The sequence below is a fragment of the Ochotona princeps genome, chromosome X (genome assembly GCF_030435755.1).
Source record: "Ochotona princeps isolate mOchPri1 chromosome X, mOchPri1.hap1, whole genome shotgun sequence".
NCBI lineage: Eukaryota > Metazoa > Chordata > Mammalia > Lagomorpha > Ochotonidae > Ochotona > Ochotona princeps.
This window is the reverse complement of record NC_080865.1, coordinates 6,722,727-6,749,910: the sequence shown is the minus strand read 5'-3', so window position 1 is coordinate 6,749,910 and position 27,184 is coordinate 6,722,727. Positions and strand designations below refer to the sequence as shown.

General features: G+C 52.2%; 2 protein-coding genes across 3 annotated transcripts; both read right to left on the bottom strand.

The window, feature by feature from the left end:
• Positions 1 to 1,986: 1,986 nt before the first annotated feature.
• On the bottom strand, positions 1,987 to 27,118 carry LOC131478496 (dehydrogenase/reductase SDR family member on chromosome X-like). The gene is made up of 7 exons (XM_058658410.1): positions 26,987 to 27,118; positions 16,872 to 16,979; positions 15,000 to 15,068; positions 8,578 to 8,679; positions 5,690 to 5,897; positions 3,992 to 4,199; positions 1,987 to 2,364 (listed from the first exon to the last, which is right to left on the bottom strand). Exons 1-7 carry the CDS (start codon positions 27,093 to 27,095, stop codon positions 2,167 to 2,169), a joined length of 1,002 nt encoding a protein of 333 aa, XP_058514393.1. The 5' UTR covers positions 27,096 to 27,118; the 3' UTR covers positions 1,987 to 2,166.
• LOC101535090 (E3 SUMO-protein ligase ZBED1) lies at positions 19,402 to 27,118 on the bottom strand. Of its 2 annotated transcripts, none has more exons than XM_004599848.2 (2): positions 26,987 to 27,118; positions 19,402 to 21,672 (listed from the first exon to the last, which is right to left on the bottom strand). In XM_004599848.2, exon 2 carries the CDS (start codon positions 21,660 to 21,662, stop codon positions 19,512 to 19,514), a length of 2,151 nt encoding a protein of 716 aa, XP_004599905.2. In that variant the 5' UTR covers positions 21,663 to 21,672; positions 26,987 to 27,118; the 3' UTR covers positions 19,402 to 19,511. The 2 variants fall into 2 exon arrangements, with proteins under 2 accessions (XP_004599905.2, XP_058514392.1); XM_058658409.1 differs by having other exon boundaries at positions 19,402 to 21,675; positions 26,987 to 27,113.
• Positions 27,119 to 27,184: the final 66 nt, after the last annotated feature.

Genomic DNA, 27,184 nt, shown 5'->3' with positions numbered 1-27,184 from the left:
AAGAGGGGCTGAGGGCTCAACAGCATTTTGGCTTTGGCCTTGTGTTCAGCAGGAGACAGGGTGTCATGTGCTCAAATTCGAAACAAAACAACAAAGTGATCACCCAGGGCTTTTTGTGGTAAAGAAGGCTCATTAGGACATTCCAGGAGTACTTACTTCAAGCCTGGGCACTCTGATATGAGGTGCTGGGGGGCTCCAAGTCGAGTATCATAACCTCACGGCCAAAGCCCACCCGTCCACCAACTATAGAATTTCATATCCAATACGTATGCACATGGCCTCCTAACTCCACAGAGCCCCAGTCTGCACACAGCCCCCACCTGGGATTACAGCCCCCACCTGGGATCACAACCCCAGTCTGCACACAGCCCCCATCTGGGATCACAGCCCCCACCTGAGCTCACAACCCCAGTCTACACACAGCCCCTATCTGTAAACACAGTCCTGAATCTCCACACTGTCCCACCACTACACACAGCCCAGTCTCTGCACACAGCCTCGTCAATATTGAGTGCTGACAGTGGGCAAGGCCAAGTCTCTCTCACTGATGGGCAGAAACATGGGTGCACACATGCATGGGAGAGAGACAAAACTAGGCGGGTCACTAGATAGGGCAGATGAGAGATGCATAAATGGACGGGGAGAGAAGATGGATGGAGAGACACACCAACAGACAGATGGACGTTGCATAGATGTAGACAGCCTATGCTGAGTGGGTGGGTGGAGGACTGAGTAATGCAGCCATTGTGAGACCTGAGAAACAAAGACCCTGATGCTCTTGGAAGGGCATAGAAGCACAGCTTGGCTGGGAGGCACCGTCGTCCTGGATCCCGCTGTCGAGCTGAGGCTTGTAAGGGAAGCCAACTCATCTGTCCAGGCATGCACAGAGGCCTGCTGGCTGGCGCAATATCCATTCCAGGCTCCGATCACGCAGCCTCAGAGCCTAGCCACCTGACCACTATGGTTCTACTCACCCAAGAATCCATGCAATTTCTCTGAGATCTGGAGAAAGAGCAGAGCCTCCGACAGCCAACACCCCTGGACAGACTGAGGTTTACCCTACCAAGGGTCCGGTTACAGGAACTCCGCTTGACGCTGTGGACACCATGGGAACTGGGGGGGACTTCATAAGTGGGGTAGGAACAGGGTGCCTACCTCATGCACACGAAGGCATTAGGATAGTCCGTGAAGTCCCCCAGTTAATTTCTGTGAGAATGGTTGTCACACAGTGTCATCAACAGCAAATTCTTGTCCACTCTGGATTCCTGGCTCTCCCGAATGGGCTCTCGTTCTGACACGCTTGGCCGGCCATGATGCCATCTGCCCAGTGACTCAGCCACGGGGCCCCCATCCCAGACCAATGCAATAGGGCCACCCAGTGTGGGACTTGTGCGCTTGACACAATGGGGCTCAATAACTCCGTGAATGTACTGGATACACCTGGATTCTCTAGAGGGAGATCTCAACTCAACATGTCGACTGCCATGGGCAAAGATGCCGTGCCCAAAGACGGCTGTGTTCCTGCAAGTGCGGGTCTCACCCTTGCCCCCTGACCCACAGGTTTCCTGCTGACCACTGTCCAGATCATAGCTATGTCCATTCACCTACATGATCCCTGGGTGTCCTCTGTCCATGTTGTGGCTGTCCCCTGACACATAGGACCAGCTGATGGCTGCTGTCCTGGCTGTGTCGACACCCTCATCCACAGGTGGCCCTGCTGACTGCTGTCCAGGTGTACTTACATCCTGTTTATGCCCCCTTTTCACAGCATCACACGGTTCCCACACTCCTGGTTGTGCATTTATTCCCTGTGCCACAGATTCCCATAGTGACAACTTTTTTCCTCAGGCACCCCAAATTCATGCCCTCACCAGGCACAAGCACAGAGTGGCCCTGTGAATCCACCCAGGGTTGGGCATGGCCTGCTGGTCCAGGGCTCATCACACCCTTCACCATGCCTACCCATGTACAGCAAGAACTGTCGGGCTTGAGTGTCAGTGTTTAATCCCGTGACAATGTGACAACTGCAAGGTCACGGGTGAAAGCTCAGGCACAACAGAGGAGGCATCCCCGACTTGTATTTCTGGCTCAATTCCAACCAACGTGAAGGTAGCAGATTCAGGATGTGCACCTGCGATGCAGTCCTCCCAGGGAACAGAGCTGTGCCTACATAATGTCATCACTCGTGTCCCGGAGACCGGTCATGTCACAGCTTCTGGCCCACAGCTGGCGCTGCAGCTCTCGGTCATATGTGACTGCCAAGGACCTCGCGTCCTTCTCGTTGTACAAGTAATGGCCACCAATGCCTTCCAGCTCAGGTGCCACAGCAGCATGCACAGAACTCCAGGCTCCTTCCTCAGGGGTCTGTGTGTGAGAGGGAGGGTGGGGGACAAAGAGGCAGGCTGAAGTGAGAAGAGCAGAAGACAAGACCTGTGGGGTTCATACACGTGTGGTCCTGGGCCACACAGAACAAGCACGGCACAGGTGCGTTGGCCATGGCTGCAGAGCAGGCTGAGCCAGGGAGGAATCTGACAGCGAGCACCTGCCCCCTCCCTGCCTCCTGACCCCCGTAACGCAGCTGGCAGACACGCTTCCATCCAAGCAGAGAAACCCGAGTTCCCACACACCCAGGGGAGGAAGCAGAGGCACAGCGGGCACTCAGGAAAGCTCAGGGTGAGGTTACCTGCTCCAAGAGCATGCTAACTGACATACGCACACACGCATGCACTAATAGGCTGATGCACGTTACCCAATGTTTACACACACACACACACACACACACACACACGGTAATTCTCATGGACACAAGGCACTCATACACTTGCCAACACACATACACGGGGTCTAACTCCCCTGCACATACATGCACTGCCAATGCAGATACATGTTTCTCCAATGTTCACATGCAGAAAGCTAATTCACATGCATCACCCCATGGATACAATGCATGCACACTCTTACACACATGCTCACACACACTCGATGGGCACACATATGCCGATTTCTGAGTGCATACACATATAACAATTCATATCCCTGCTACACACATGCACACACATGTACTCACATGCACACTCAAATACGTGTGCTCACATAAATATGCAGTATATATATACACACACTCAGGTACTCATTCAGAGGAACAGACTTGCTAATTAATATACACCCAAGATTCACTCATTCTTTTCACATGTACTGTCATCATGCTAATTATCGCCCATCAAAGAAGGGACATGGTATCGCAGTGGAGAGGCAGGGTGGGCATGATCAGGGGTGAGAGGCTCACATGTGTGCTGTCGCACCCTTACCCTAGCATGTACATAGTCACTTACACCCTCAGTGACATGTGCCAACATATGTATGCACATACTTGCATACACAGGATAGTGTTTGCTCAGGACTTACATACATCCTGCTGCTAACCCATGCATATACAGCATGCAATACCTAATGCTATGCAAACACTCAACGGGAGGCGTTCTACACGGCCCAGCTGAGGGAAGCCGACAAGGACAGCAACTTGCGCGTGTTCTGTACAGACTCAGTATGGGAGCACATAGTTCCCATCCATGGCTAGTTGAGTCCACCAATCACAATGGCCAGCCACATCTACACCAAGGGGAATCTGGTAGCCACAGAAACCCTGTCCTCTCCTGGGCTGAAACCTGATTTTCACCACAAAATCTTACAACAGTGCCTAGGAATGCAGAGGTTTGGTGTGGCTTAGCATCTTACCAGGTAACTGTGGCCGCTCATACACAAGTTCTCCCAAGGCCCCCCATACTCCCAGCAAGATACACCTGAGCCTTACTATGCAGCCACCCAGGGTACCATGTGGAGAACAGGAATAACTGGATCTTCATACAAGTGATTCTAGGACACGGTCGTTGCACCTGACCACGCCCACTTCCACCCCTGCCCACACTGATCAATAGTCCACTTCCATCCTGACACACTGATCAAGGGTCCACACCACCCCGAGGTGGTTTACCTTGAACAAGAGCCAGCCAAGCAGCTTCTTCACTACACGCGTGCCCCAGAACACATGTCTGTAGAGGTCTGTGTCGACCACCCCAGGGTCCACCACATTGGCCGTCACAGCACTGCCTTCGGCAGACAATTGGTGCTGTAGGTAGTAGGAGAATAGGACCAGGGCCAGCTTGCTCTGGGCGTAGGCACCATGAGGCGAGTAGCAGCGGCTGCAGGGGACAAGGGTGAGAATGTTGTGAGAAGAGCATGCTGGGCTCAGCTCACCCATCTTTGTCCCCACCTTCTCTCTTGCCCAGCATGCCAGGCCCACTCCACGGTCAATTCTCAACATGGAAATATACTACATAATGCAGAAATGCATGCAATGTCTAGTTTCATAGCAGGGCAATGGAAAACTCATGGAACATGGGTTGAGATGCTTGGGTGGAATGCAACCCACATGGAAATTCATGCATAGTTTTCCATGCACCTTTGCAAGACCCTCTCGCTCCTTGACAGGACTTTAACTGTTTGCTTGTTTGTTTTTCTTCTAAGCAGCTGTGCAGAGAACTTCATAATAGTTTTACCTGTGGGATGTGTGGGGCAGTCAGAGTCTGGGCATGCAGGTCGGGGATCTCAATGCTATTCTCCGCCCCACTAAAAGTTCCCTTTCTGGGACCCGATTCTCTGATTCCCGTTTGAGTCTGATCCACTCACAAGGGGCTGATTTCACAGTTCAGTCACCCACATTCCTCACATCTTACGGGGCTGGAGACCTTCCTTGGGCATTTGTAAGAATTCCCAACTTGGCATGTCATGTCATCAACTGCTACCGTCCAGGGGTTCAGCCATGGTGTCCGTGGGGAGGGCCTGGTTATTGAGGCGGCAACACCACCTCATTCAATCCCAATGGCCTCCCTCAGATCCATCCTCAAACGCCTCAGATTGGGAGATCCAGCGTCCAACACTGCGACTTTGGGGGGACACTTCCAACCACACTCCAGAGGTACAGAGGAATTACTGATTGCATAGAGATGTATTGATTAGGCAGGGAACTCTTGATCAGATAAAATCTACTGATTTGACGGACATTCATTGATTAGGGAACGATGTGTTAGCTAAGGTGCTATTGATTACATAGGCAACTACAGAAATGTACTGATCTGATGCACATCCCTGGTTAGGCAGTGATCCACGGGTTAGTCAGGCATCTATTAATGGAGTAGAGATTTGTTGAATAGAGAAAATTTGCTAATTAGACAGCCATGTACTGATGAGATGCAAATCTACTGATTAGAGTGTAATTATTGATTAGATAGACCTCTGTTGCTAGACACTGATTGATTAGGTAGACTTACTAACTGGATCAAGATCCACAGAGTAGAACATCACGCATGACACAACTGAACTTACTGGGTTATGTCTGCAACAGCGTGGAAGAGAGATTGCTGAAATGTACTGAAATGCCAATTCCTTGTCTCACTGGCCTTTCTCATCTCACCCCCAAAGATATATGAATGCCACCCCACAGAGCCCAGGTGCCCAAGGACAGGGCACACATGTCTGGGAAAACAGTGGCTATGGTTTGAGCCGTGGCTACCTTGGTCATCCCGTAGGGGCAGTGAACAGACACTAGGACAGGGGACACCTCGGTGCCTCCTGAGACACAGCCAGAACGCGGCTAGGACATGGCTGGGCCTGCCTGGTCACTCGAGCCTACCTGAACTGAAGGTCATCCATGTGCAACTGGCCGACGTAGTGGGTGGCCGACGACACGGTGACCACCCTGGCACTGTGGCTGGGGGAACCAGATGCTCTGAGGCTGTCCAGGAGGAGGTTGGTCAGGAGGAAGTGCCCCAGGTAGTTGAGGCCGAAATGCTCTTCAAATCCATCTTCTGTTGTCCTCTGAGGGACCATCATCACGCCAGCTGGGAAAAACACCATGTTTGCCAGGAAAAGGAAAGAGAGGGAGGGGTGGAGAATGGTGAACTCGTGGCAGTGGAATCAAAGCTTCACTTGTCCAACGATACCACTGTTACCTGAGTCGACAGCTACACCTAATTCGCTTTCTGCTCCAGACACCTTGGCAGTGGGTGCTGGGTGCAGTGGTTAAGACAGTGCTTGGGATGCCCACATTCTACACTGCAGGGCCTGGGTTTGAGTCCTGCCAACTCATCTCTTGACTCCACTTCCCAGTAATGAAGACTCTGCAAAGTGGCCAATGAGAGCTCAAGTCCCTAGGTCCCTGCTAACCACATGGATGACCTCAACTAAGATTTCCCAGCTGCCAGCTTTGGCCTGCTGTAGGCCTTCAGGGGGTGTGGACCAGCAGACCAAGTTCTCTCTCCATCTCTCCCTGTCTCACTTTGTAACGTCTACATATGCAGCAGTTACCACCATGCACTGACACATGCCTGAGAGGGACTCATGGATTTCAATAGTCTTCAGAGGTAGGCCAGATGAACAGTCTTGCTTTACAGAGAAAACAACAGAGGACAAAGAAATCACATATATTTGCACACTGCAATTATCGTAGGATACATCATGGGGACAAAACATCAATCCTGTGCAGTTACAGAAACTCTATCCATTTTCAGAAACACGAATTATGTTCTCACAAGAATGAACCATAAGTAATACCGAACTGGCTGTGTGGAGAGTCTACTATTAATGATTCTCTGCCAAGGTAAATCACAGGGCTCTCCCGTGACCTTGCCCAGCAAGATAGGAAGATGGAACCTGGTTCTACTCACAAATATATCAAATGTCTGAAATGCGAGCTTTCGCGAAAAAAAAAAACACCACAGATAGCAATCTTAAGTTAGAGAGAGAGAGAGAGAAAGAGAGAGAGAGATTGAGAGAGAGAAGCACAAAGCGTATTTGGCCTTGGGCTCTGGAATTCTCCTTGGGTGGACCCAGGTTGTGGGGTGAGGGCAGGAACTACATGAATGGGTTGATGCAATTCAGTGGGCTCCCAGAAGTGGAAGGGAAGGGGCCTGAGAAAATAACATCAGACATTCTGACCTCCACAGATCCGAGGTTTTGAAAGATGGAGAATGAAAGCATGAGGCACGCCAAGCCCAAGGGGGTATTTGTAGCATACAGACTTCCCTTTGCATCTTTTGGAAATGGGGCTGCGAAGGGGTCAAGTGGTGGGAAATTCCCAGAGAAGTCCAATCTACAATGTTCACTTCTCTGCATCCCATCCAGCCATGGGCTCACATTGCTGGATGCATTTTCTAGCATTTCAAAGAAGGGCTAGCTGTTCCACACTGCACTGGCCACCTCACGCTGAGCATTGATCCAGAGGGACCAGTGAGATTATCCTAGTAGGAAATTACCAACCGGTGTTCTCCAGAAGGCTCATGGAAGATGGACAGGATTGGGAGGAAAAAAATCTGTGCATGGATTTCACCAATGTTTTGTAGCAACATAAACTGAATGGCATCCCTCCGTGAGCTTTCAGAAGTGCCCTCATACTTCGGCATAGATACGTATGGCATGTATTATCATGATGAGAAACTGGAAAGATGTACATTTGTAAATTCAGCGTGGACTTTCACCACATTTTAAGTCTTTCTTGTCATCCAGAGGCACCAGCATTAGTGACCTGTGATGCCATGTCCCACACTGAGGACATGCAAACAGACACACATAATAGCCATGTTAGTACACACATAAGCATACATGCATGATTTCAAGAATACACAAAGTAGGGTTTTTAGAGTCCCCATCTCGGTTTGTCAAGCATGCCATGAGAATTTACAATGAAAAAAAACTGGACTTTGTAGAAGTATGTATGTCAATCATGTCTACCTCCCAATTCCATTAATGTTACAGAGATAGAGAAACCACACTGGGATGACAAGAAAGGCGAGGGAAGGACAGCATTTTCACGGGAGCTGAAATGCTATTTGGGCCTGAGTGACAGCCTCAGTCGAATGCCTCCTTCCTGGAAGATACCTGTTGTATTATATATGCAAGACAGAGATGTCCATCCGCTGGTTCACTCCCCCAGATGCCCAGGAGGCTGGTTCACTCCCCAAACTCCCAAAATAGCTGGTGCTGGGCAAGGCCCAAAGCAGGAGCCAAGGATGCTCTCCTAGACCCCAGGTGGCTGGCAGGGACCCAGGCAGTGAAGCCACCACTACTGCCTCCCAGGGTGCCTGTTCCCCAGAAGCTGGGATCAGGAGTAAACAAGCCAAGACTCCAACACAGGCACTGAGGTAAGGGGTGTAGGTGACTCAAGTGGCATCGAACACATTCCCCAAGAGAGGGAACTTTGGTTGGAGGGGTTGGTCTGTAGGCTCAGGGTGAGTCAGACGTCCACGCTATCCGCTGAGCTGAGGAAACTCTAAGCCAACTACTGACTACACAAAATGTATTACCACATCAACATGATTTCAAAGTGAATCCAAGTACAGAGACTGCTTGTGAGAGAAACCAAATGCATCCATGACCTGAGGCACTGGTTACGCAAGAACAGAGATCCTCGTGCAGACATTTAAGAGGATGCTATATTGCTGACACACTTGACTCATGAAACTGAGAGGTTACGTCTGCATCAAAGTTCACCCCCTGGCTCGTGGTGAATTCACAAGAACTTACCGTTGTTGACCAGGACATGCAGAGGGATCTCCTTTGCTTTGAACTTGTGCACAAATTGCCGGATGGAGTTCATGGACGCCAGGTCACAGTACAAAAACTCCACTGGGGAAGGAAGGAAAAACGTCAGGTTGCTGAGGCAACGGACATGATTTCCCAACAGGCCAATGTTGAATCCACTACGGATGTGCCATTGCAAAAGACAAGACAGGCACAATTATGTGGATGCACCTTAAAGTGACTGCCGCTGAGCCCCACCCTAGCTTGGGCCCCTACGCTTAGGTGCACACAGAGGCCATAACTCAGGGTTAGTCAACAGACTATAAATCAAGAGGGTGGGCTCTGTGTCTGTAGTTTTTCCATTACACAAGACTCGTTCTTGCTAGCAGAGAGCGAGCGAGCTCTTGCATCGCATCAACTGGTTCACTCCTCAAATGAACACAATGGGCAGAGCTGGACCAGTCTGAAGCCAGGAAGCAAGAACTTCTTCCACATCTCCCACCTCAGCACAGGGGCCCAAGCATGCAGTCCATCCTCCACTGCTTTAACGGGTGCATTAGCAGGGAGCTGCGTCAGAAGTGGAACAGCCGGGACTCAAACTGGTGCCAATATGTGCAGCCAGCATTGATGGGAGAAGCTGAATCCACTGTGCCACAACCCCAGTCCCAGTGCTTCCAGTTTTTATGAGTCCTATAAGCTACAGAGGATAATCACATAGTGTGTGTGGCTCTGGTCGCCTTTCTTGTAAAGTAAATGTCCAACACACCAAAGACAGATCTGAGCACAGCTGAAGTTGACTTTCCTGTGTGTCACATTTGCTACAATGAATGCTTTGAACCCCAGCTCCATCAGGCATCCTCACATTTGAGGTCCAGGATCCTCTCGGACCTACCCACTACTGTAGCTACCAGACGGCATCACAATGCCTTTCTAAAATACACCTCCCCAGTATCAGACAACATGCATCTTTCCAGCAGACATGGATGACGGTCAGATGGAGGACCTGGAGCTGCATAAACCTAACCAAGACCTGCAGAGGGAAGAGAATTCTCTGTGCATGGGAGCCCAGCCACTGCACCTGTCAGTTGGCTCCACCTCCAGTTCACACCCTAAAGAGAGAGAAAGGAACAAGTGGGAAACCTGGCTGTAGAAATGGAGGCCATTCATGAAAGCGTGAAAGGCTTGTTAACACCGTTATCTAGGATGAGGCATGTTCAGGAGCTAACAATGTTTAGACACTGCAAGACAGAGGCTTTATGTGTGGTATAGCAATCCAATCTAGGTCTTTAAACAAAAAGGAATATTCAAAACTTGCACTTTGAATTTTAGTCCTAGTTCATTTCTACTGTATTACAAACAGCCACAGCCTGGGGGGCAGGGCATGTCGCAAAAGAGTTTGCAACCGTTGTTGGGGGATGTGGAACCACTTGGGTAGGAATGCCCAGCCTATGGTTGCTCTTTCTCCTTAACAGTGCTTATGGCGGTACAGCAGAGAGGGAAATCCCACGCTACAGCCAGGAACCAGAAGAGAGGATGGAAGAACCGCCAGTGTCTTGCAGAAGATGCAACACCCATGGATTTCTTAAGACACTTAAGAGATGCTTCCACTTGCTTCTTGTTGGAAGGGTGGCAAAGATGCAACTGAATCAGAAGTGCAAACATCAAGGTTACATGTTAAATCCTCTGAGTTAAGTTGCAGACAAGACTCTTGGCTACCTTTCTGCCCACTCCTGGAATGGGCTTCTATTTTCTATGGTTTCAGAAACTGCAGTCCTAACCTGCACCAAGGCATGACTTCAAGGAAGGGGAATGGACACATGGCTTAGGGTAGCATGTGTTGGGAAATGTGAGCCCAGACATGGAGCTCTGAAAGCTGGGGAGGATGAAGTCTCAACACGCAGAACGCCCTAGCTCTCCATGGGTGTCAGGCCTTGAATGTGGTTGGCAAAAGGGTCAAGACCACTCACACAGGGGCTGCCTATGCAACGGACTCAGCAAGCCATGGCACATGCACACATGGATACATACATGAATAGACAGATACATAGATGTATAGATAGAGGGATAGATGCATGGATTTAGATGGATATACGTATGTATACATGCCTGTAGGACAGCTATGTGTGTGTGTGTGCATGTATGTAAAATATATAGTATACTATGTGTTATATACATAGAGATATCTAGATGCATAGATTTATAGGTAGATGCACAGATGGGTAAATACATAGCAAGATAGATGGATAGTTAAATTAGAGAAATAAAATGCTAGTATGCGCTCATACAGAGGTGCACAACCATCACAATGCTGCTGGCCAGTATACAAGGAGCCCTCTTACCTGCCAAAAGCAAAAAGTCAAACCGACACAGAGATCCATTCTAGATCCCAAGTTTTAAAGGTTGCGGGGAGGAGGGGCTAGATTCGTCTCTCGGAATGGGTGTCAACAATGACCACAAACAAGAAGGCTTATTCTGCTTTGCCACAGCACCAGCCCCTATTATGAGGGTGTCATGACAGTCAGAATGAAGCAGCTTTTCTTGCTGGGGCAAATCAGCATTGCCTATCAGCTGAAGGCTGTACTAGAGCAGGGGCTGGATTCCCCGCGAGGAACAAAAACTTCTAACACTGTAAGACCTTGAAGATTCAACTGCAACCTCAGCTCCTTCCGGGGATTCTGCTTTGGGCTTATCCTGGAAAGCTTGGAACTTGCCAACTTCCTCAAGCACACAAGCCAAACCCTGCAACCAAACCTTCAGACACACTCACATATGACTGGTGTTGCATCTGGCAAAGATGCTGACTCTTAAGCCCTGTGGCATGCAGCTTAAACAAGAACATCCAACTCGCCCAGCAAATGTACATACGGCTGTTGCGGAAGGTCTGAGGTGGCTGCCAGCCCTTACAAGGTCCCATCTCCAACTGATGCTTCTAACTACTCAGCCCAACATTTGTAAGAAACAATGAGCCACCAGAGGAATGACGATGGCAGAATAGGGTAAAGACACGTATGAAAAGATGGAGAAACATCAGCCAGTGTGAAGCAGAGAGGGCACACTCCAGGACATAGCAGAGGACTGAACGACAGCAGAGGGGTACCTGGAGACTGACAGACACAGGAAAGCAGTGGACACAACGCTGTGGTGTTGCAGTGGCATTCAGCAAGCCACGATCTGAACTCCACCAGCAGCCGGAAATCCACCAGCAACAAGGTGGGAAGGGACATTCACTGGGAGCTCAGGAGGTGAACCCAGACAAAGAACTGCCTGTCCTGCTGGTCTGTTTGATTTGAGCAGGAGCAGAGACAGAGCAGCAGGCCTGAGATGGGCAGTGCGGGAACAGGGTGGATTTCACAGCCCAGTCTGCCCCCTAGAGCCAAATAGGACACCATTCTTTGTGTGTGTAGGAAGGCAAAGGTTATGGGACAGGACTGTGCATGCACTGACCTGGGAGTGAACTCATTTCTGACTCAGTAAACTGCAACTACGTGACTTCCTACAGGTTCCACCCAAGATAGGTCTGAGTAGCCCACTCTCAGACCTGATGGCTAGCCGATCAAGAACTCTAGCAGTGGCACATCAGGTGCCAATTTGTACAGTGTGCAAAAAACTTTCAGACTGCAGGGACAACAGTGGGCCCAGTCCCAATACAAGCACTCCAAAGTCGAACCACATATATTATAATTTTATTTGCATCTGTAGTTTGAGTCCAGTGATCTAGTTGGGGAGTCTCCCAAGAGACCTTGCGTGGGGTGATCTCAGACCCGACTCTTGTGTGCACCAGCCAGCGCAGGGTTGGGTTTGGTCCATCACCTGTACCAGTCAATGCACATATTGGTGGATCCAGCTGCCTGGGCAGTTCTGCCTCTAGCCCATTCTCTCACGCAAAAGGATGGGTCTTCACACACAACAGAGGGACATCTGTCACCCCAATAATCCCCACCAGACCACCAACAGCCTGGTTTTTTACTGTATCAACACATGCTAGGGCCTAGTCCTGTCCTGCATCTCATCTGGCTCTCATGCACACCCATGGGTGCTGTAACTTACCACAGCCCAACACGCACACAGATCCTGCCAACACATATGCTGGTGAGTACTATTACCTTGACCAGCCTGGCCCATCCCCTATCCTGGCTCTCATGCTCACCAGCCACAGCTGCAGCCCAGCAGAGGTTTGCCCTACATCCCCCTACCACACCTGCTCCCACCCCCCAGATCTTGGGTCTGCCAGTGGGTACTGCAGGGCAGCCTGACATGATTCATACTCTCTTGGTGCTTGTTGGCTCATACTGTGGCTTAGCCCAGCTGGCCTGCACCCATTCTGGCTCTCTCTCACACCCATGGGTATAGCTACCTAACCTGCCTGCTTCACTCCCAGATTCAGCCCAAATGCCATCTGATGGCTGCTGCAGATCTGCCTGCACTGGCCTCACCCAGTGCCAGCTCTCATGCTCACTGATGGAAGCAGTGGCCCGGCAGAAGAGCCCCTGAGTTTCCTCTACCCATCCTGCTCCCAGTTCTGGGTCCTGAACATGCCGGTGGGTGCGGGAGCCCAGTCTGAGATGGCCCACCCCCACACTCAGCATTTGCACAGCATGGTTCAGCCCAGCCTGCCACCAGTCCCAGCTGTTGCTGGCAAATGCAGCAATCTAATGTAGCATGACTCATTCCCAGCCCCATCTCTCATGTGAACTGGCCGGATGGTGTGGTTCAACCAAGACTGGCCTGCACCCTGTCCATGGCTGTCACGTGTACCAGTGTGTTCTGTAGGCTGGTGCAGCCCAGCTCAGACTCAGAGTCCCACGTATGCCGCTAGGTGCTGCAGCCCAGTCTGGCCTGGTTTGCCTTCAGCCCTGGATCTCGTGATCACCAGTAGGAACTGTAGCCTAACAGGGGAGTTTCCCCAGTTCCCTTACCAGGCCTGCTCCCAAACCCACAACTTGAGTGTGCCAGCAAGTGCCCAAACTGACATGGCCAGCCCCAGTCCTGGCACTCACCAGTGAGTCCTGTGGCCTAGCCCGATTGGCCCACACCCATCCATTCCAGCTCTTATTGGGAGGTGCTATAGACTAGTCCAGCCTGGCCCACCCCTAGACCCTGCTCTCATATGACCGGGCCGGTGCCACAGCCTAGCCCAGCCTTTCCTATAGCCATCGTGACTCTCGTGAGCACCAGCAGATGCTGGAGCCTAGCCCAGTCTGGCCCACTCCCAGACCCAGCTAACGCACATGCTGAGGTATTGCAGCCTTGCCCACGTGGTCTACCCACAACCCGGGCTCTCACGCTCACCAGTGGGAGCTGCAGGCTAACAGGGGAAGGCTGACCTCCTTTACGAAACTTGGACTTACACAAGGTGTGGCTATGATGTGTCTTTGGATTTGGGATTCAACCTGTATTTCACTCCTACAATGAGGTTAACGGTTCAGTCACATTGAATGTGATAATGTCACGGGGCAGCAGAGGTTGTGCATAAATGACCCTACACTATATATTTTAGAATTTGAAGGCCATACGTTAGAGTTAGGGTTAGACTCTTTGCTCTAAAGATGACAGCATTCATCAGCAGAGAATCAGCCAAGAGCAGTGGGAATGGTGGTGCCGTAGTTCCGTGATGATAAAGCAGCCATACAACTCTCCCTGGGAAACATGTGCATTAGGAAATGAGCCTCATCAAGAGATGGTTCAGACAGTGGAGTCCCTGTGGATGAAACCCACATAGAAGACATCAATTCAGTTCTCAGCTGTGGTGGACAATGGCGGAGTGAATCAGCAGACTGGAAGGCTCTCTCCCTCTCTCTTGCTTTCACTCTCTGTAAACAACATCAACAGGCATAAAGAGCCACACATGGGACTTAGCTATTTTTCTCGAGTCCTGGCTGCACTATTTCTGATCCAACTTCCTGCTAATGCATCCTGGGACACATCCAGAGTTGGATCCAGGACTTGGGTCCCTGCCACCCACATGGGAAGTCTGCATTGGATTTTAGGGCTCATTCCAGCTTCAGCCTGGCTGGCCCTGTCTGTTACGGCAGGCATTTCAGGGAGTGAACCACTGGGCAAAAGAAGCTTCTCTCTTTCCTCTCTCCTTCCTCTCACCTTCCTCTCGTCTTCTCTTCTCCTCTCCTCTCCTCTCCTCTCCTCTCCTCTCCTCTCCTCTCCTCTCCCAGTGCCTACCCCACAAAATGACAAAGTTGCGTGACCCTAGCCTAGCACTTGTGATGTCATTTCCTGTTAGGCTCTCACTTCTTGTTCTGCCAAGGGGTCTGACATTCTCCAAAACTACAAGAAGCACACAGGCAGCTCCTCCCAATGCCAATCAGCCCACGGCATTTTCGTCCCTGCACCTCATCCCCAGCCAGGGTCCTTGGGAAGAACGAGACCCTCCGTGATAACCACAATGTCAGCCATAGCCCCATCACCACTACCTTTGTCATTCAAGGTTGCTTCTTGAATTCTTCGGACAACGTCCCGGGCTTTGCTATCATTGTTTCCAGCTAAGAGGAGAAAGAAAAACATATGATTACCAGCAAGGTCAGCGCCACTCAGGCTGATCCAACAGATGGATGGAATAGAGGCCAATTCAGGCAGGTGCCACTAGGTGTTCAGAGATTTCTCTGGTTATTGGAAAGGCAGAGAAAGCCCCCACGCTCTGCTTTGCTCCCCCAAATAACGCCAACATGGTAGGATGTGCAACGCTAAAGCCAGGAGCCAGGAACTCCATCCAGGTCTCCCACGTGGGTGGCAGGAGCCCAATTACTTGGGCCATCCCCTGGTGCCTCCCAGAATGGGCACAAAGCTAGAACCGGAAGTTAATTCACCTCAGCACAGGGGTGGCAAATGGCAATGGAGATAGCTAGGAATTCACTGGTTCTGGTCCCATGGACAGAACCATCCCGGCAAGACTTGAAACATGAAAGAAGTAATGTCATTTCACTTCCTAAAAAGCACTAAGAGAGTGAAGTCCAATAGGGCGTATAAGCTGTTATTGTCCAAGAAACTCTATCGGAACTTAGCCACACACATCCCTTTAAGTACTGTCTCTAACCGATTTTCCCATAGGAAGAAAAGATTGCATCATTAGCAGAGAAACTGTGGAAATACTGATCTAGCTCATGACCTACAAAGTTTACTGATCCCTGGTCTCCACCTTAAATAACAGCAAGATGGAAGAAGAATGAGCTGCCAACAAAAGAAAAATGGGAAGCAATCAGAAGATAACGTGAACATAAGCTAACAATGAATCACTGGTGGATTCCTAGCAACAGAGAAGTTGTTGAGTCAGATCCAAGTTACAAACAAAATGCATCGGCAAGTTATTGATGATCCTTTCAATATGGATAACATTGAGGAAAAGAAATTTCAAGTTGGAGACACTAGGTTCTGATTCTACGTTTAATGCAAAACCGCACTAACTGTCCAACAATTACTTTTCATTCCATGACATGGAGCCAACTGTCAGACTAAATAAAAACAAAATGATGTTGCCACTCTCTGGGATGTGTACAAATATCCTCAAAGTCAAACACAGGAGACTGGTATCCAGGAGTGATTGCATTTGACTTGCAGGGTTAAAAATACCAACCCAGGCCTGGTGCCGTGGCCGAGCAGCTAAAGTCCTCACCTTGAACGCGCCAGGATCCCATATGGGCTCCAGTTCTAATCCCGGCAGCCTCACTTCCCATCCAGCTCCCTGCTTGTGGCCTGGGAAAGCAGTCGAGGACGGCCCAAAGCCTTGGCACCCTGCACCTGTGTGGGAGACCCAGAAGAGCTCCTGGCTCCTGGCTTTGGATTGGAGCAGTACCGGCCGTTGAGGTCACTTGGGGAGTGAATCATCGGACGGAAGATCTTCCTCTCTGTCTCTCCTCCTCTCTGTATATCTGACTTTGCAATAAACAAAGAAAATAAATCTTTAAAATAAAGCATCAACCCATAGCAAAAGATGAACATGGCAATCACAGTCTCTGCAGGAAGGAAAACTCAGGGAGTGTGAGGATGGGGGGGGTTTCCTCTTTGTCTCCCAGGGGACAGGGAGCGCTATATCTGTGGATATTCTCCCTGCTCACCAGAAAAGGAATGTCACGCAGATGAGATGACGGGTCAACCACTTGGGTCGATGTCCCCGAGAGGAGAACCAGCTTGCACGCTTGGTTCTCACGTTTGCCGCAGCTCTTGCTATTGCAGACATTTGAGAAGTAAAAGGCATACATAAAGAGGCTTTCTGTCTTCTTTCCTATGTGAATGGACAAGCAAGCATGCGATCTGACATCTACAATGCAGCCAAGCATCTGACTCCTCACCTATGATGACACGCATCCCCAGACGTGCCAGCTGCTTTGCCGTGGCATAGCCGATGCCTTCAGTGCCTCCAGTCACGATAGCTACACGGTCGGGCTGCTGAGGGAAAACTGAAAAATGAGGGAAAACACAGGTTGAACACAACACAGGCACAGGCGGTGGATCTATGTAGATGCTATACAAGTACTACACTCACAGACACGAGGAACACTCAACTTTTTGCCTAATAGAATCTACCGGGAAACAGAGACAAGAATGCACGTGCTGTCTGCAAAGTATCGTTGGAAGTCATTCACTACTTTGACCAATATTATTTCACTCACCCCCAAGGTGATTTGCAAAGGTTGGTATTAAGCACCTGCTTACTGATTGGTCTTTTTTAAAGCCCTTTAAAATTTTATCCAGGTGCATTTATCTATATAGTTGTGTTTACCTGGGCAGGTGCACATGTGCGCCCACCTAGGTAGACAAGCCTACCTGGGCAGGTGTGTTTACCTGGGCAGGTCCACATGTGTATGCGCTGGGCAGGTACGTCTGCCTTGGTAGGTGAGTCTTTTCCAGCCTCAGCATGTGAATGTAATCTGATGAGGACTTTCTCCTGAGGTAACAAGGACTGAGCCCAAGGCTTCTGGCAGATGCCCAAGGACCCTGCTGGGACTCCAACCTTGGTCACAGTAGGAGACTGGAAGGGGTGTCTTGACATGGGGTCAGTGCAAAACCCTAGTGTGAAGCACCTTGTCACCACCAGCACAGGGATGATGATTCAGTCATACAATCATCGGGGTGCCGTACGCCCTGGCCATGCAAACGAACTGACAGGACAGGGACAGAAAGATTAACATCAGGGCTGACACTGCAGCACAGCAGGTGAAGCCATGGCCTGTGAGGCCAACATCCCATGCGGGCACTGGTTGGAGTCCCAGCTGCCACACTTCTGATCCAGGGCCCTGGTAATGCACTTGGAAAGCAGCCGGTGACAGCCCAAGCCCTGTTTCCCAGTCTCGGTTTCAAGAAAATGGATGGGAATGCGCTGTGTTGCACACATCATTCTTGAGCACAAATGTGAGTTCAGAATATCCCAAACATACTCCATCTCCTGGTTGCCATGAGCCCCTCGACCACATACGTCTCAATCCTCTCCCTCCTCCCCAATACACACATAGCACCAGAGGGGTTTCTTTGGCCCCTTTTCCTGCTGGGCTGGAAATTACTCAGAGTGAGACAGCTGTGCCCAAGAGAGAGAAAACCAGCTGTGACCGAGGACTGGAAAACGTGATCAAAAGGTAAAAAACACCTCCCCACATTGTCAAACATTCGCCTGGTGGGCAGGTCTGAAATCCGGCCCACTGAGTCTCAGAGGGGGCAGATATAGTTCATTGTTTTCTCTGGCTTCTCAAACCAGACCCAAATTCAATTTCTTCTTCTTCCTTTTTTGAATCATTTAATCATTTAGGAGACAAAAATACAGAATATCCCATCTGCTAGTTCACTCCCCAAACTCCCACAACAGTTGGTACTGGGCCAGGCTGAAGCTAGGGGCTGAATCCCACCCTGGCCTCCCCTGCGGGAGACAGGGACCCAAGGGCTTAAGCCCCTGTGGCTTCCCAAGGGTGCCTTAAGCAGGAAGCTGGGATTAGGACCCAAAGCACAACACTGCAGTATGGGACGCAGCAGCTACATCAAAGGCCCTCTTCAGAGAAATCAGAAATAATTCTTCACGTTGCAAAATTCTTTCTTCTCCTAAAACTGTCACGATGACAATGCTTCCTCTCCCCACCCCGACTACAAAAGGGAAAAAACAAAACAAAACAAAAAAACACAAGTTCAACCATTTTGATGTCAATAAGCTGCCTCCCTTGTGACCGAGTTGGGAACCAGGCCCCTCATCAGACCCCAAAACACCCTCTCCATAGTGAGAAGCTGCACAAAGGCAGAATGAAAGGCTCATTCTCAAACACTGCCCTACCCCAAAAACGTGTGATTTTGAGGAAAGTAGACCTGGTGGGCACCAAAGGGATCCAAAAACCAGGAGCTTAGGATGGACGCTGCCCCTCTGAAGGCTGAGAACCTATTTCCCGCCCAGCCCTGGGTGCTTCTGAGTGACTGAGCGAGGTGCAAGGAGGTGGGATACTTCTCACACAGTGGCACCCCCTAATCCGGTCAGAGGTGGTGAGGGGTGGGGGAGAAGGCGGGGCTAAGAGCACAGAATGGCGCCTCACTCATCCATGAAGAGCCCAGGACACGCAGGGAAGGAGCTGGGGTTGCCAGGGAGACTGGCATCCCTCTCGTCCAGTCAGGTGGCGAGGGGCAGGAAAGAAGGTGAAGTTCTCATCCCAGACTGGCCCTTCCCTCCTCCAAGGAGAGGCAGTGGAAAGAGCAGGGGGTCAGGAAAAGGCGGGGTTCCAGCTGAACACTGGCACCTCTCTCATCCAGTCAGAGGGACCCAGGGGTGGGGAATTCAGCTCAGGAGAGACGACGATTGGTTGCCAGCCACACAGCCAAAGACATCGCACCTACAACTTTTATTCCCCCCCCCCCAAAAGGGGAGGCCCGAGACGTGAGGAGGGGGTGTTCCTCCTTCTGCCTGTCTGGCCTGCCAACCCCGTGGGTGGCCTCGGGGGTCACCCCCAGGGCCCAGTGAGTCACCATTGTCCAGCAGTGACACCCCCGAAGTCGCTGTCCACCACGTCCGCCGGCCGCCACACATGCTCATGGCCCACTCTCCACTCTGCTTCCTCGTCTTCCTGGTCCTCCTCAACTCCAGCCTGGGCACTGCATGCGTTCTCATAGAGGAACACCTGGCGGTCCACGTGCGTGGGGGTCAGCCAGTTCCTCTTGGTGCTCACCGTGTGCTGCGCCACAGGGCCAAAGAGGCGCGCGGGGGGCATGCGCGTGGCGGGCACGCACCAGTACTTCTGCACCACGCGGTGCAGAACAGGGAAGAGCAGGAGGCGCTCGGACCACCAGCGCAGGGGGTCTCCACTGAGCGCCAGGGGCTTCTGCGCCTTGAAGTTGCTCAGCTCCTCCAGCACGTGGGCCTCCCACTCCTGCTCCTCATCCTCGCCGCCTGCAGGGTGGAAGATCTCAGCAAGCATGCTGTGGACCACGAGGCTGGGGGGTGGCGGTGGCGGCGGTGTGGGCGGCTTCTTCTTCCCCGGGGGCTCCTCCTCCTCCCCCCCCTGTGGTGGTGGCCTCAAGTCCACATTGTGGGCCGAGTCCAGCAGCGCCCTGAGCTCCTGTGCCACGCGCAGCTCCACGCCTTGCCTCTCGGGGCCGGACAGGAATGGCAGGTGCTTGTAGCGCGGGTCCAGGAAGCTGGCCACGTTGAGGAACTGGTCCACCTCAGGCACCTCCTGGTACGCGCAGGCCAGCTCCTGGGCGATGACCTCCTTGGCCATGCCCAACTCCTTCAGGTCCGTCTCCCGGACACGCAGCGTGGAGCTCTGCAGCATATGCAGCAGCGGCTTGAGCATGCTGATGGCGGGGAGCTTGGAGGCGGCCAGCGTGGCACCCACTTGCTGAAAGGGCCGCAGCAACTCAGCCAGCCCCTCCAGGGTGGCCCACTCGGCAGGCTCCAGCATCAGGTGGTGGTAGCCACTGTCTTCCCCGAGCACGCCTGCGATGGCCAACTGCTGCTCCAGCAGGCGCTGCAGCATGGCCAGCGTGCGGCCCCAGCCGCCCACACGGTCGCTGACCAGCAGGTGCTGAGCCGCCATGCCCAGCTGCTTCTGCTTGGCCACGAGCATGCCCACGGCGGCGGGCACCTTCTGAAAGTAGTCCAACAGCTTGCGGCACCTCTCCAGCAGTGCCGACAGCCGGGGCAGCTGCAGGGCCGCCTGGATGGCCACGTGGAAGGCGTGGCCCAGGCACGGCACATGCACGGGGATGTCCAGCAACGCACAGGCCTGCGTGATATCCTGGCCACGATCCGTGGCGGCCCCCGAGAGCTTGTTGCTAAGACCCCACTCAATAAAGGTTTCATACAATGACCTCGTCATGGCTTCTGCTGCATCCTCTGGGGGTATCTCGAACGTCTTTAAGCACCAGGACCTCACCGACAGGGAGCTTGGAGGGGTGCTGACGGTGAGGAAGTGCACCGCCAGGGTGACGTAGGTGCGATTCTGGCTAGGGCTGTGCCACATATCTGCACAGATGCCACACCATGACACCCGTGCCACCTCCTCCAGGATGACCTCCCGGATGGCACTGTACCTCTCAGGCAGGGCCTGGGTGGTGAAGTACTTCCGGCTCGGCAGCTGGTACCTGGGGTCAGCCGTGTGCAGGAGGAGCTGGAAGCTGGGTTCGTCCACAATGGAGGCCGGGTAGAGCCCCTCAGAGATGAGCCGGGCCACGGCCGCCGTCAGCTCCTGCTGCTTGGGGCTGTCGTGGCTGTATCTGGCCACGCTGGCCGTGGGCCCATCCTGAGGGAGTGGCTGCTGGGAGGACGAGTCCGGCTTGAGCTTGGAGAAGGCAGTGGCAAAGGCCCCCCGCATCTGTTCCGTGTTACTCTTGACCAACTCACAGAACTCCTCGGGGTGGTTCTTCTCCAGGTGGTAGGAGAGATTGGAGGTGTTGCCTGAGTAGGCGATCTGGGCCATGCAGATCCGACAGGAGATCTTCTTCCACTGCAAGATGCATCCATCGGCGTCGGCGTCAAAGCCAAAGTATTTCCACACCTTGCTCTTGGCGCGGGGATGGGCCACCAGCTTCAGGTCCGCCTGGGAACCTTCCGGAGCTTTGCTCTCCATGGCGCCTTTGGCCAGGGCCTGCCGCCTGGACCACAGTCCCTTCATTGGTGACCACCTGCTAGGAAGCAGCGAGATAAACACAGTGTGAGAAGGCACCAAGGCACATGTGGGAAAATGTGGGAGAGCCGGGCCGGTCCCGTTTCAGGGGAGACTGCTTGCACCTCACAGCATCCCGGGGGACCCCTCACCATCACTGTGGCAGTTTCAGAGCTGGCGAGAGCAAGAAGCTGCACCCAGTGCCACTGCTGCCTTTGACAAATTCAGCACATCCACGGAGCAAAAGCAGCCCTGGGCGTGGCTACAGAGGCTGCACATTTGGCTAAGAGGCACCAATGTGGCAATGCAAAAAGCACCTGTAAAGGCACACCTGCCTCAAGCACTGCACGTTGCACGTTTCGCACATGTGCACGTGTGAGCTGTGAACACGGGGGAATAACTGCGGCTTTGCCAGTGCACCTACTCTCCCTAAATGTGGTCCTAACCGAGGGCACAGTGGCACCTCTGCCATGTCCATCAGCATTTGGCATCGTCACATGGCCTTGTGTAACATTATCAGCATTCTGGTTACAGAGATATGAATGGCCCAGAGGGCGGTCTGCCTGCGGTTCCTGCTGCAGCTGATGGCTCAAACGTTCCAGAACTCTAAGCTACCACGTTGGACTGGGACCGAGAAGCTGCAAAGCAAGCTGGGCATTCTACAAATTGCAGTGACATGGGCCTGGCGTGGTAGCTCAGCAGCTAACGTCCTCACCTTGCATGCACCGGGATCCCCTATGAGCACCAGTTCTAATCCCGGTGGCCCTGCTTCCCATCCAGCTCCCTGCTGGTGGCCTGGGAAAGCAGTCGAGGATGGCACAAGGCTTTGGGACCCTGCACCTGTGTGGAGACCAGGAAGAGGCTCCTGGTTTCAGATTGGCTCAGCTCTGGCCGTTGCGGTCACTTGGGGAGTGATTCATCAGATGGAACATATCCCTCTCTGTCTCTCCTCCTCTCTGTGTATCTGACCTTGCAATAAAAAAAAAAAAAAAAATCTTAAAAAAAAATGCAGTGACATTGACAGGCTTTCAATTCCCAACATTCAGTAACAAACATTCCCGCTTTCTGATTATTGGGGTTTTTCTTCACGGCCTACCGCAACTTATTTCACCGATGGCCATTGCTATTCCTACCAGATATCTGAGAGCTGAACCTTATTCAGGAACAAGTTCTTTGGAAATGCAATGAAGGATGGGATCTGAAGCCAAGGAGCATGAGACCTTTAGGAGGAATGGTGTGCACCAGATGTCATCAGCAGAAGGAACCTAGGATACAGGAACCTATCCTGGGGTCTCCGCAGGAAACGCAAGCTAATAACATCTTCATTCCCAACTCTGGCATCTTGGGGACTACTAGCGCTGTGGTATGATAGGCTAAACCTCTGCTGGTGGTGCTAGCATCCCACAAGGGTGCCAGTTCAAGTCCCAGCTGCTCCATATCCAATCCAGTTTCCTGCTGATGTAACTGAGGAAGCAGGGGAACATGGCTCAAATCCATAACACCTTGCACTCACATGGGAAACCTGGAAGAGGCTCCTAGCTCCCAGCTTTGGAAGGGCCCAGCTCTGGCTGAAGTGGACATTTAGAGGGTGAACCAACCTCCAAGGAAACTCCCACAGTGAAGGTGAGAGGATAAAAGGTGTTAGGTGATGTCCACATTGCCATAGACGAAGACTTCCTCACAGATCACTGCATCACGGCGGCATGTGGGCTTTCTGCCAGCCAAGGCCCCCCAGAGGTCGGGCCAGATTCTCGAGCGCTCCTGGATCCCGGTCAACTGGCTTCCCAGAGGTGGGACAAAGGCTCTAATCCCTTTGATACACTCTAGCGTTCTCTCTGGTGCCATGATTTCACTAAGCTCAGAACACAGAAACCCATACACCAACCAGGACTTCAGGACCAAGGATACGGCCTTTTAAGTGCTACCCAAATTACATGGCATAACACCCTGAGACCTTCCTGTCTTACTGTCACCACCACCACCACCATCAGCATCACCATGGTCACCATCACCCCTTCATGGGGATCCCATCACCGTTAGCATCACTATTGGCATCACCCCATCAGACACCACCACAACCAATATTACTACCACCTCATATGACATCATCACCATTACCGTTGTCACCACTCCCTGCATCGTCGTCATCATCATCATCATCATCATCACCACCACCACCACCACCATTATATACGTTCCCTGAAAGAGGTTCTGGTATCTGGAACAATGTTCTCTTTAGTCTAGTATGATTACTGCCATTAATTGTGTTCGTCGTGATTATGTCAGCAGAGGTGGAATAATCAATTATCAGTACCGTGTTAGCCCTCAGTTCCTGGAAGATGGATTTACATTCAAACAGTATTATCACCGCTGTGATTATTTGGGCAGAAAGAGTTGTCATCCCCTAGAACAAAGTTTCCTAACCCATCATTAACCATCGCTGACTGGAGGCGGCCCTGTTTCCTGAAGCATTTCCATCTGCACAGCACAGAGCCCCAGGTGTCACTGCAAAGCAGTTCTTCTCCGGACATTCCTAAGGGGTAGCCCCAGTGTCCTCCCAGGTGTCACACAAGGTCCTGTGTGCTCCAATTCTGCATCTGTGCAGTGAGCCACAGGATCCCAGGATTTTGAGCAAAACAATGGATTACAACACAGAAGAGAAAAGATGCAGTGATGGACAGCCCAGCTGCTTTCGACCCAGCGCTCACCAAGAGGGGCTGAGCTCAAACCCTAAACCATGGCTTATCCCAAACATTATGAAGTTTTGGATAACAGCACTTTTCCACAGAAACATCATAGACAGGGTAGGTGTTTGGCACAGTGATTAAGACCCGGCTTGTGATTCCCACTTCCTAGATCCCAAGGGTCTGGGTTTGAGTCTCAACGTCGCTTCTGACTCTGCTCCCTGCTAATGTGCACCTGGGAGGTAGCAGAGTAGGGCTCAAAGACTTGGGCCCCTGCCACCCACACACATGCAGGAGATGTGGAGACAGTTCCAGGCTCCTGCTTTGGCCTGGAACAGCCCTGGATGTAGCAGGTATTGCAGGAGTGAATCACAAGATGGAACATTCTAAGTCTATCACATAAAAATGAAAATCAATAAAAAGCAGTAACTTTAACAAAATGACAGGCTTGTGGTAAAAAATTGAATGAAGCAGAAGGCTGGGCTTTTCAAAAACTCATTGTCATGGCCAGCACATTGGCTCAACTGACTAATCCTCCACCTCCAGGCGCAGCAATTCCGCATGGGTGCTGGTTCCTGTCCCGGCTGCTCCACTTCCCATCCAGCTCCCTGCTGGTGGCCTGGAAAAGCAGCAGAGGATATGGACCAAGTCTTTGGGACCCTGCAGCCATGTGGGAGACCCGGAAGAAGCTCCTGGCCCTGGCTCCTGGCCAGGCTATTTTTTTCATCATATCCATTTCCAGGCCTCCCGTGTATATGAGTTTACGCTCAAATTACCTTATCTCTTCATAATTTTTCACATCAAAATTAACTTGCCTTTTCCTTCCATTGTTTCCTCCCACAAACTTCCAAAAGTATGCTTGTGTTCTCGTGAAATCTGACCAGGAGACGCACCTCACCATCTGCTCATGGGGTTATAGCCTTAAGAAAAAGAACCATGTCAAACACTGTCCCTCACACAACCTCTTCGTTTGCTGGTCAACCGCCAGAAATTATGGCCACGCCATTCATTTGTCATTAGCTTCTGACATCAAACATCGCAATTTTCCAATCCCAGGAATCGTAGACATGGGCCTCCTACGACCTATGGCGTCAGCAGGTGCTGGTTTTTCTAGCTTTTATTTTTTTAAGTCATAAGTGGAAGGAACCACCAAGCAGCGGTTCACAGAGCTCAGGCACCCATCCAATGGATTTGCCTCGAAAACAAACATAACCTCCCTCGAGTGATCACTGCCTTCGGCACCACAAAGCTTTCCAGAGGTGTGCGTGGAATTGTTTCCCTGAGGCCGCCACTGCGAACAGAGTAATTTAAAGAGCTGGTGGGAAACGGTTACAAGGTAGGTTTAGTTTGGGTGCAAAAGAATTAGGGGGCACGCAGATCCATTCACGAACCCTGTGAAAGAGTCTTCCCTGGACCAGATTTCCAACTTCTTTTGCACCCAGATGGTGGCTACTATGGTAACCGGAGAAGGGCAGAGTTGGCCTCCAACCAGACCCAGAAAGGGTGGCAGCAGAATTCCGGAGCGCCCCTCAGGCTGTGAAACCACCAGGGTTGCACCAATGAGGGGCACAGACCCATATCCCCCCACCAAATAAGGGCCGAGGCGACCCCCTGTTTTGGCTTCAGTGTCAAGGAGAGTTTTAAAAGCCCCTTCCCCATCTTTTCCGCACTCTTCTTCCTCTGCAGCTCACTCCTTCCCGCCTGTCCTTTCTGCTGCACGGGGAAGGGAAGCCCGTGACCGTGGTTCTGAAATAAAGGCCATCTAAATTCTTTCAATATATTTGGCTGAGTTATTCTTTCCCTAGTGGTCGGCGAATCTTAACATTTTGGCGAGCAGCGAATCTAACACCGGAGAAACTGAACTTTCAGAGACAACTTCCATGGAGTTTGCAAAACGCAGCTTCCAGACTTGAGAGTTTTAGCACAAAGTTAAAAAAAAAAAAATCTTATTTCCCTCCTCCCCTGATACCTTCGCTTAGGGGAATCAACTGTGTATATGGAGCTCGCAAATGCGTCACGTGTGGAAAGTCGACCTCTCCACCCCCCACACCCACCCCCGCAAGGACTTGGTCAGAGCGGAAACCCGCTGCCCACACCACCAATTTCATGTCCACGTCTCACAAGCTGATCGAGTTTTCCCACCAGTTTCCTGAAAACACACCCCCGGCCGGAAGTGACCTGCCATGGAGAACGCCCTCTCTCCCCACTGCTGGGCACACACCCTGCCTCCCGGGGAAGGGCCATCTTCCCGGAGGCGCAGTGAGTCTAGGGGTGCGGGGCACGCGGGCCCAGGGCACTAAGGCCATCGCCCTGTGGGACACGCGGGAGTCTTGGAGTAAGACCCCGGCCCACGGCAGGTGGTATGTCCCCGGGTCAGGGCGCGGGGCTTGGCCGGGACCCATAGGGGGAGCAGCGCACGCCCGAAGCTCTGCCAGCCCGGCTGCTCCAGCGACCCCCGCCCCTTGGGGCGCAGCCCGCGCCCACCCGGCCCCGCCTCCAGGCGCCGGCCCGCCCACCCCGCCCCGCGAGTTTCTGGGAGAACCCAGCGCGCCCGGGCCCGGCGCCGTGGTCGCTGCCGCTCGTGCGCCCAGCTGCCCCGTTTTAAAACCCCACTCTGCTCCCCGCGCCGCACTCCCGCCGCCGGCTGACCTGGCTCCGGGAAGCCCCCGCAGCAGCGACGCAGCAGCTGCGCCAAGATCACCGCTGCTCCCGCCGCGTAGACCCGCAGGGCGGCCAGCGCCACGGACAACAGCGACATGGCGGCCCCGACCCCGCCGCTTCCGCGCCACCCGCCCGCCTGCTAGCAGGACTTGGCGCTGCGCCACCGGAAGGCCCGACGCGCCGCCC

Excerpts from the sequence above, each read along its gene's own strand:
- LOC131478496 (XM_058658410.1), bottom strand. The coding sequence starts at position 27,095 with ATGTCGCTGTTGTCCGTGGCGCTGGCCGCCCTGCGGGTCTACGCGGCG. Across the intron at positions 16,980-26,986 it reads CGGGGGCTTCCCGGAGCCAG|TTTTCCCTCAGCAGCCCGAC; the intron begins GTCAGCCGGCGG and ends CTCATTTTTCAG. Across the intron at positions 2,365-3,991 it reads TTGGCTGGCTCTTGTTCAAG|ACCCCTGAGGAAGGAGCCTG; the intron begins GTAAACCACCTC and ends TCTCACACACAG.
- LOC101535090 (XM_004599848.2), bottom strand. The coding sequence starts at position 21,662 with ATGAAGGGACTGTGGTCCAGGCGGCAGGCCCTGGCCAAAGGCGCCATG.